The sequence below is a fragment of the Ipomoea nil genome, unplaced genomic scaffold (genome assembly GCF_001879475.1).
Source record: "Ipomoea nil cultivar Tokyo-kokei standard unplaced genomic scaffold, Asagao_1.1 scaffold2821, whole genome shotgun sequence".
NCBI lineage: Eukaryota > Viridiplantae > Streptophyta > Magnoliopsida > Solanales > Convolvulaceae > Ipomoea > Ipomoea nil.
In genome coordinates this window covers 1054929-1064866 of record NW_017619249.1, presented here as the reverse complement: position 1 = coordinate 1064866, position 9938 = coordinate 1054929, and the positions used below count along the sequence as shown (strand labels likewise).

Genomic DNA, 9938 nt, shown 5'->3' with positions numbered 1-9938 from the left:
CATAGTTTTGGAGCTGGGAAAAACAGAATTTTCTGTGTTGTGTGTGTTGTTCTCCCGTGTAGAAACACTGCTGCTACACCCCTTCTTATATAGGAGGTGAGGAATCAATAGCATTTAGTTTAGCATTTAATCCACGATTTGTAACACCTGAAACAGCCACCATTATTGAGATTTAACTCAAAAATTCAAAAGGTGGAATTAATACAAGATTAATCCTGTAACAGTCCAGAACCAACAAATGGTCCGCGCTTTCAGCTCAGTTACTTTCGGGATGCACGAAAGTTCGTGCTTCAGTGCACACGAGACTGAACTCTCACGGCTGGAAATCACCATTTTTCTGACCTCCTTTCCGACCACCCAAAAAAGTGGTCGCAAAAAATTAAATTTTTTTCATTTTTCGTCCGAAACTTGCACTAGTCGGAAAATGGTCAGAAATACCGACACTATTTAAATGTGGTCGGAAATGTTTTCAACCATTTTAAATTTTTAAAATTAACTTTATAATAATAATATATAAAAAGCTCAGCTCCACCGCCGCATACGAATACTAGTCTTTTAGGACACAAAAGTTTTTCAAGTGTTACGCTATTTCCGCGACACCTCAACGGAAATTTTTAAAATAAAAACAGATATGCTCGTCATATCCTCATTTCCTCTCCTTCATCGCTAATAGTCAAGGGTTCAGCCTGAGACCACAGCCTCCAAGCCTAGGACTCGGAGTTGAACGAGCTTGCGGCGGCCGAGGAGGAATCGGACGATGTTGCTGGTGGAAACCTCATGCGGAGCAAGGCTTCACCGACTAACTCCCATTTCTACCTCTTTGCTATGGAGACCGGTTCGAATTCCACTAAGAAATCGACCAGAGGAAGGCTGAAGAAGGTTATCGATCTGGCGGAGGATGTTACTGAGGTTTCGGAGTTGAACGAGGTTGTGGCGGCCAAGGAGGAATTGGACAATGTTGCTGGTGGAAACCTCATGTGGAGCAAGGCTTCACTGCCTGAGCGGAAACGGATCTGGAAGAGGAAGCGAAGCAGCGTTGGCCTCACCGCTACCAGAAGGTTTGAGCTTGGAATTGCATTTATTCTCTTCTTATTTATTGGCTTGATGCGGTTTAAATTGAGTTACTTCATTTTTTTGTTTATTCTGTTGTGTTTTGCTATGCATTTCTTGATTAAATGTTTCTGGTTATAGGGCACAGAAATCAAATGGTGGAATTAGGAGTATAACTAAGTAAATTTCCTCTGCTGGTGAATGCCTCATTTATGTTTTGTTTTAATGCATATATTCAATCAAAGATTTAGATTTTTGTAGAGTTTTGTGTATGTTCTGATTAGATAATATATTAAATTTGTAATTAATTGGTGGTGCAGCCAAGATGAATCTGGTGGGGTACTTCAGGCTAAGAGACATTTTACAGCAGCAAAAGTTGATGGCCTGGTTTATAAGCTTGGGGGTGATGCTTATGTTAAGGTAAGGTTCTGATTTTTCTTTTACTTTTGTCATTAGGATGGGATACTTAGGCATTTTTTGAGAGGTTATGTAATCTTTCAGCTGAATGAGTATGCACTATTATTTGGTAACTTCTAGTTTTTAGTAAATATTCATTGAACATGGTTGGATAATTCCTTCTGTGGTATTATCTCAATTCTAGGACATGTTGTACTGTTCTGTTTCAAACAATAGGAACCAAGGTTAAATAAAGAAATTTATTGAAAAATGACCTTTTGGTGAATGAATTTACCACAGCTTCTCTAGGTTTCTATATATGAATTTCTATATATACATTTCTATATATGAATTATTTATTGTGATGGCATTCTTGAGATGTTCCAGATGGCCCTCCCCGGATCCTCCCAATGATGGCGCTTAGAGGAGATGAATTATTGTTGCACCAATTGTTGAAATGGGGCCTTCACCCAATGAATCTGACAACAATGGGAGAACAGCTCTTGAATGTGAACTCCACTGCTGAATTTTTTTAAACTGTGTGGCTGAGTGCCACATTTCAATCAATTTCTTTTGCTTTTCCATTTTCCACCCTTCAGCATATAGCAGTATCTAAAGGACATGAGAATTGTGTACTTCTGCTGGACTTTGGGGCCGTTCCCAACATTAGAGGTATATAATATTTTGATACAAATCCAGTAGCCAAATTTAGAAGATACATGATTTAAATTTTACTAACTTGTGAAGGACAGTCATATTCCACATTTACTGATCATCATCAAATAATATGCTACAGATTATTTCTTCTTGTTTGTTCATCATTTTTTACAACCACAGAACACATAAGCTTTCAAGAAGTATCTGTTTCTTTCATTATTGATGATTTGCCACTTTTTCTTAGGAATACAAATACATCACGAGAATGAGGTTGACTTACATTAGTTCATCTGTGGCATCCCATCTTAGGAATACAAATACAAATACTTGTTCGTGATATCCCATGGTCTCAAGAAGAATCATAAGCTGGTGGCAAAATTCTTTACAAGTTATTATGCATAAAGCTATTTATCTCATCAGATCATATACCGGTCAGGTGATGTTCAGAGACTGGTGGTAAGTATCTGATAGACCTTTTTGTGATTCGTGAAAGATAAATATGCCAAACTAAAGCAAGCGAGTAAAACAGATCATCCCGTTGGACTCAGTGTAAGAACTCTCCCCCTCACTCATTCCCTTTTTCTTTATCTTTATATGTATTCCCTTCCAAAGTAAGTTTCTGCTCCACGAATACTGTTTTTATTTTGTAATTAATTAAATATGGAAAGGGTTGCTTGCTCTAGTTTGTTGTCTTTTGCGTTAGCTTGTCCGCCACTATTACCTCACACTGTCCTTTTCAATATTATTGCCAGGTGAATGCTGTAAAGTTTAATGATTAATGATTATGCTACTGTAGTTGTATCTGCCGGATATGATAAATCTTTGCGCATTTGGGACTGCAAATCTCACAGTACTGATGAGCCAATTCAGGTTCGTAACTTTCCCTTTCTTATACTGTAGGTTATTAGTCACATTGAAACTATATTTTTTAAAAACCTCTGAGGTTATAAACATAATGACTTTTGATTTTGTGGCTATGGGTTATGTCGACCTCTTGAACAATGTTACTTTTACATGTGTTTTTTCTAAGATTGAATTAGTGTGTACTATTTGCCAGGTTTTGATTTGTCAAAATGAAGGTGAAAGGTGCATGAAAGAAACATCTATTAATTCACTGAGGATAAGCCTCAAGGTACTGATAGCAATGTGCATATTCCTATTTTTGTTTCTCTATACAAATGTTCTATAGCATATTTACACTGTGGTGATCATCTGAGGCATTCTAAGCACCAGCTTCACATCATGATGGCTCATTTTGGCTGCAGTATGCAACTGTGTATCTTCTTCAATATCCCAGAGGCCAATGGGTTCAGTATACATCCAAATTCCATTTATTGGTTTCCTTGACATTTTAAGTAGTTGTGTACATGGTGTTTGCATGCATTATGTATAGCTCGAGATTTTGATTCCCAAAAAGAAGAAAAGAAAATACAAGTAAAAGCTTATGTTTGTCACTCTCTGTTGCTTTTCCTTCTATAAACATTATAGGAACATAAGAAAATTGAATCAGATGCTTGTTTAGGCTCCAAGAGAAGTTTTTCATTCTGTATTTTTTTTCCATGTTTAGATCCCAAGTACAGTGCAGGCAAATGCTGAAGTTCCCGAGGATGAAGAAGACATTGATGAAGAAGCTGTAAGAACTGCATCCATGTATCATAGTTTTTGTCTTTTCTTTTTAGATTAGATTGACTTGTGTTAAATTTTTAACTGTATACTCATGATGGATTCTTTTCAAGTATATGAAATGTCTATTTTGTATGTGTTTTTCAACAAATATCTTACCAGCTTGGAACTATATATATATATATATATATATATATATATTCATTTCATTACAGAGGATTCCTCTGTAGTGAAATGAATTTTTTTTATTGACCGCGTCCAGTTTTCCGACCACCAAATTGGTCGAAATTTTCGACCACTAGTGGTCGAAAAAGCTGGACCCGCCTAACTATTCTCTTGGCCATTTTTCCCGACGGCCTTAGAAAAGTGGTTACTCTTTCCGACCACTCTCTCGGGTGGGTTGAAAATAGCTAGAGGATTTTTCCGGATACTCAAATTGGTCGGAAAGAGGTCGGAACAGGCATTTCCGACCTAATTAAGGTCATTTCCGACCACTTTTCGGTGGTCGGAAAATGGCAAATTTCCAGCAGTGTCTCGTGTGTGCTCACAACACGAGATTCAAACTCTCGTGTAAGTCACACGAGAGTTCGAACTCTCGTGTAACCTCATGACAGCGCACGAGAGATCAAGTCTTGATCTCGTGTAACCTCATGACAGCGCACGAGAGATCAAGTCTTGATCTCGGGTGATCTCTCGTGGTGTGGCCATATAGTGTTGGAAAACTGTACAGAAATTGGCATAACTTAGCCCGCAAGGCCAGCCAATTTTCGGACGACATTCGTGCCCCCAGGTGCCGGCGCACACGAGCTCGGGCTTGAATCAAGCCTTTTTCAATCTCGTTTAATTGGAATTTGATTTGCACCCCCCCCCCCCCCCCCCGCGAGAGAGCCTCTATGCCTATACAATTCTACAAGCTCCAAAAGAGCTCTTGTATAAAAGGGGGGTGAAATCCTCTTTCCAAATCAATGTGGGACAAAGCTCACTTTTCCCTTACATTTTTTCCAACTCAATGGGTCTACTTTGAGAATCAATATCTCATTCACCCATTATCCGTTTTGAGCGTGCAATATATCAATCTCTTCGTCTCACTACGAAGAACCCGAATCCACTTTGACCCGACCCAAATCGGAAGTGGACCCCACTGATAATTGTACCACAAAATAGCCACTTAATATGTCATTTTATGCCATTTTAATGCTATTTTTTTCAACATATTAAAGTGTTACACCATATCTTTTACCTATAATTTGGACCTTCATTGTTTTTGTTACGAGATGAAAATAGATGTTTAGAAGATCTAAAACAAAATAAAAATGTAATTAAATTTTTTGTCCAAATATAATGCATAAAAAATTAATAAAGAAAAAATACAATTCAAAAGTTAATTTAATAGTTTTATTTTCGTTCATATTTAAATATAAAATTATTCACCAAAATTTAAATGCCAATTCATTAAAATTTTATTTTACAATTCATTAAAGTTTTATTTTCAATTCATTAAATTACATGGCATAGAACGGCCCTGTGCGGTGCGGTGTGGTGTTCAGAATGGTGCGGTTATTGGTGTGGAGGAGTTAAGGGCGGTATGATAGGGGCCGGGGTTGGTAATCGACCTTTCCGGCATGCATGGGACACGTGGAGAATGGATATGAAAGAGTAGTTAACGTCGTACAGTTAGCTATAGCCCATTTCTTTTGCCGCGATCTTTGTAATAATTGGGCCGCCAGCCTTTGGAAGAATAAACCTTCGGGTAATAAAGGGCAAATTATGATGTGCAATCGTGTGCACCATGCATGGTGCACACTGTTCTATGTTCATAATTACCGAACTATATATTCATAATTTTTTAAATTCAAAATATTCATAATAATTGAACTCTATATTCACAATTACAGAACTCTATGTTCATAATTTTCGATGTTCATATTCCCAATTGTTGAACTCTGTATTCACAAATCACAAAACTATATGTTCATAATTTGATAACTATACAATTAGAAATTATGAATCAACAATACAGAAATTATGAATCTGCAGTGTAGAAATTATGAATCTACTGTATAGAAATTATGAATCTATTGTATTTAAATTATGAATCTACGATTTAGAAATTATGAATCTAGAGTAAAGATTTTATAAATCTACAGTATAGAATTTATGAATCTACAGTATAAAAATCTATGAATCTCGCGTTCTGTACCTATATACCCGGTACTATTTGGGTCTAGCGACCCGGGTAATAAAGCTACTATTTTCTTAGTCCCGTTCTATACCTATATACCCGGTTTATGGTGGACCCGGTCCCTATAAACCATGAATATACTTATTTAATTTGGAAAAAATATGAAGGCTTATTATAAAATAAAAATAAAATTTCGTTATTTTCCTTATTATATTAGATATATATGTTATCACTACAAGAAAAACAGTTTTTAGTGACAGAAAATTAGTGACAGATGAAAAACTCCCTCACTAAATGTATTATTTGCATAATTTTTATGAAAGTTAAAAATTACTCTAGCTAAAGATTTATAATTTAGTGTTGAAATTTTAATTTAATACTTATTTTAAAAATATATACTCTCACTATTGATAAGAAAGATGTTATTACTCTCAATATTTGGTGTGTGAAAATTATTTCATTAAAATCTAATTCCCACCAAAACCTAAAATCTAATTCCCACCAAATTTTTACAACCCACACATCTTTCTCTCTTCTCTCCTAAATCCCTAAAACATTACTCCGTAGTTCTCTTCTCCAAACGCCGCCTCCAGACCGCCATCGCCACCTCCAATTGCCCAATTGGCCGAAAAAATGGCGCCTCTCGCTGGCCAAAAGAAAAACAAAGTAGAACTTAGAGGTGTACCCCAATTTCCTAATCGTCTACCCTTCTATCGCTTCCCTAGTTCCCCCAACTCCCCAAGCCCTAACTCAGCTGACAGCAAGACTCCGCCTCCGCCCTTGCCGAGTCCCGACCACAAAGCTGCTGTCGACGACACCGGAGGACTCCGCATCTCCTCTCCGGTCTCCGCCTTCGCCCAAGCTGCGGCCTAGTCTCCGCCTCAGCCCCTGCCGACGAGGAAGCTACTGCCCGGTCTCCGCCTCCGCCCCTGTCGACGACGAAAACTGCTGCCTGTTCTCTGCCTTAGCCTCACATGTGAACCAAGGTAACGCCTCCTGCAATGAAATTCATAATGTGTGCTAGACCGTAATTTGTGAAATATGATTTGCAATTGATTTGTGTTGGACTGTATTACTCAACTATGTTTTTATTTATTTATTTATTTTTATTTTTTTGCTTATTACTCAACTGTATCAATCTAGTTTGCAATTGACTAAGGCTTTAAGCAATGTGTTATTTTTGCTTATTCCCTTTATTGATAGGACAATAAAACACATGCTTTTCATGAAAAATGTTACTGATGAGGCTATAATATGATGAGGCAACAGGTTAAAAAAGAGCTTAGTTGATATTTACTTTTTGCAGCATAGTGATTCAATGTAGGAGTCTTTTCTACTTTATTTTGGGTAATGGGAATCATATATTTTACATTTTTACAGATAATACTTATCTTTTCACATCTTGTAGTTGATACTTTACTACCAAAATAATGCATATGTGATGGCTAATTGCTATGACTACTGGATTTGTCTGAACCTGCTTAATGCAATAAATAAAGATCCTATGTATTACATTTTGGGACATTATATATCTCATGTTACCCAAGCAGGAGAAGGAGCTAATTGAGAGGCATCACACATGGCTTAATGACGAGTTAACTACCAAAGTCAATGATCTCATAAACCTTCGTAAAACTCATTCCAAACTTGAGGCATACATGTCTGTTAAACTTTCTGATGTAAGTTGGTATTGAAGAGCATGTCATGCCTACTATTTATTCTTTGGTTCACCCACACAACATCACTGATATGAATGTATTGACAAATTTAGGTAGAGAGGAAGTTCAGTGAAAGTTCTAGCTCTTTGACATGGTACAAGGACAGAGTAAGGGAGCTGGATTTGAAGTTGGCATCCTTGGAGCAGGTTTGTCTGTTAGTTTCCATTATGTTATTTATTTTCCTGGTTGATCCATTTGTTTCCTAATAATTTTTGTATCTTCATTACATAATTGAAGGAGCTGTTATCATCAAAGGATGCAGCTTCTAGGACAGAGGAACAATCATCTGCTAAGATTTCTACTGTAAGTGTTTTCTATTTTTTCTATCCTCTTTTATACTTAAGTTCATGAGTAAAGTAATTAATTCACAAAAAAGCATTTAGCTGGTGAACACAGAGCTTTAGAATTTACTTTTGTGGCAATAAATTTTTTCTTGGCATAAATTCTGATGCATGTAGCTCTTAATCATCCTCAGATAGGAAATGCATTAAATGTTTTTTTCCCCAGTCTTAATACCTGCACTTTGTTTGGTTTATTAGACATTCAATTATACCACCTTTTTGTCTATTAGAGCTAGAAGCTATTGTAGTTGTCCACTGAAAGTTTTCTTTATAATAGGCATGTAGCTTGCCTTGTCATAGACTCATTTCCCTCTTTAGTTAATTTTTTGACGACAAGGATCAGTGGGTGCAGCCTTCTTATTGTAAAATGTTGGTATGTATAGATAGAGTTGTAAAGATATCAATCAAAAAGATACAATGCAACAATTGTATTAAGTGTTGGAACTGTAAAACTGTATATATGTTTATGTGTAAAACTGTACAAGATAAAAGCCCTATTTATACGTAGGCTAAAGACTACCAGCCACATAATTCAAATTCTAAAAAATTGTAATGCCACCTGGAGAAAAGTAGTTTTATCTGAATTATAGATTCTTTTTCCCTCTGTTCTTTAATTGTGGTTCGTTTCTTGTCTCCTAATAGGGATATGGATTGGCTTGGTATTAACTCAGTAAAGTACTCAAATATGCTGAATATATATGCAAAATCTCTTTACTATATTAGGGCATGTTTATGCATCCTACTACTAGGCTCAACCTTGTTTGGCTGTTTTACGTGAAGTATGATTTATGAATTTTCTTCTAGTGTTAGATAAGGGTTCTGCACCACTCATAATTCTACAATAAAGAGATCATACTTGCATGCTGTGTGATGGACTTAAAGTTGCAGGTTGCATCTGTACCTAACATTCTTAATTCATGTAGTTAAACAAGCTTGTGGAACTATATAAAGAGAGCTCGGAGGAGTGGTCTAAAAAGGTAGGTGAACTTGAGAGCGTGATTAAGGCATTGGAAGTGAGTTTGCTTTGCAGTTGGTTATTTAAATGAAACTCATAGTAGAAGCAAGATGATGGGCTTTGTGATGCCTTCCTACGGGTCTAATGAGACCATTTAACCTTTGTTTGTTTATTATATTAGTGCTATCCTTTTTAATAGTGCAAAAATGTACTCACTTTTTACATGTAGTTCCAACAAGTTGATTATGACAACGGTTTTTAACGGTTATTGTACTCATTTAGACTTGGCTCGTGAATTATTTTTTGTAGTATTATGACTTGATGATATATGATTTGATTAGAATTGTTCATGGAAGTATTTAGACTTGTTAATTAGTTCTTTTGTAACTACACTTGGCCATGGTGAATGGATAAATTGATTTTTTATATGATTAAAATTTCAGCAGGTTAAAAACGGTTAAAATCGTTGAGACAACGGTTTTTTTACAAAAGACAACAATTTGAAACTGTTGTCTTTTCTAAAAAAGACAACACTTTATGGACGTGACTTTTAACAACAGCGGTTTTAATAACACAATTGACAACAGTTTATAACTGTTGTTTTTTAAAGAAAAGACAACAGTTAAAAACCGTTGTCTATGTGCATCACTTTTAATAACATGGGTTTCAACAACATTGAATAGACAATGGGTTAAAAACCGTTGTCTTTGAAAGAAACGACAACGGTTTAAAACCGTTGTCTATGTACATGACTTTTAATAACACCGGTTTCAACAACACTCAATAGACAACGGTTCTTAAACCGTTACCGTTGTCTATGTGCGTGACTTACAACAACACCAGCTTCAACAACACTTAATAGACAACGGTTAAAAAACCGTTGTTGTTTCTAGAAAAGACAACGGTTATTAACCGTTGTCTATGTGCGTGACATACAACAACACCGCCTTCAACAACACTTAATAGACAACGGTTAAAAAACCGTTGTTGTTTCTAGAAAAGACAACGGTTATTAA

At 36.2% G+C, this 9938-nt stretch overlaps 2 protein-coding genes across 4 annotated transcripts in view; both read left to right on the top strand.

Moving 5' to 3' along the window:
• Positions 1 to 1920, top strand: part of LOC109158493 — a 3778-nt gene extending 1858 nt beyond the window's left edge. The window contains exons 2-5 of one of the 3 annotated variants that reach the window (XR_002050399.1): positions 630 to 1058; positions 1192 to 1247; positions 1371 to 1470; positions 1834 to 1920. Coding sequence is in view for 2 of the 3 variants with exons in the window: in XM_019306411.1 (XP_019161956.1) it covers positions 778 to 1058; positions 1192 to 1230; positions 1371 to 1470; positions 1834 to 1860 (447 nt within the window). In the remaining variant the exon portion in view is untranslated. The remainder of the gene's footprint in view (positions 1 to 629; positions 1059 to 1191; positions 1248 to 1370; positions 1471 to 1833) is intronic. The other 2 variants (XM_019306411.1, XM_019306412.1) reach the window with 2 other exon arrangements.
• Positions 1921 to 6541: 4621 nt separating this feature from the next.
• Positions 6542 to 9182, top strand: LOC109158508 (nuclear-pore anchor-like). Its single transcript, XM_019306425.1, has 5 exons — positions 6542 to 6751; positions 7459 to 7587; positions 7680 to 7772; positions 7864 to 7929; positions 8891 to 9182. The coding sequence occupies exons 1-5, from the start codon at positions 6542 to 6544 to the stop codon at positions 9011 to 9013; spliced, it is 621 nt and encodes a 206-aa protein (XP_019161970.1). The 3' UTR covers positions 9014 to 9182.
• The last annotated feature ends 756 nt before the right edge of the window (positions 9183 to 9938 follow it).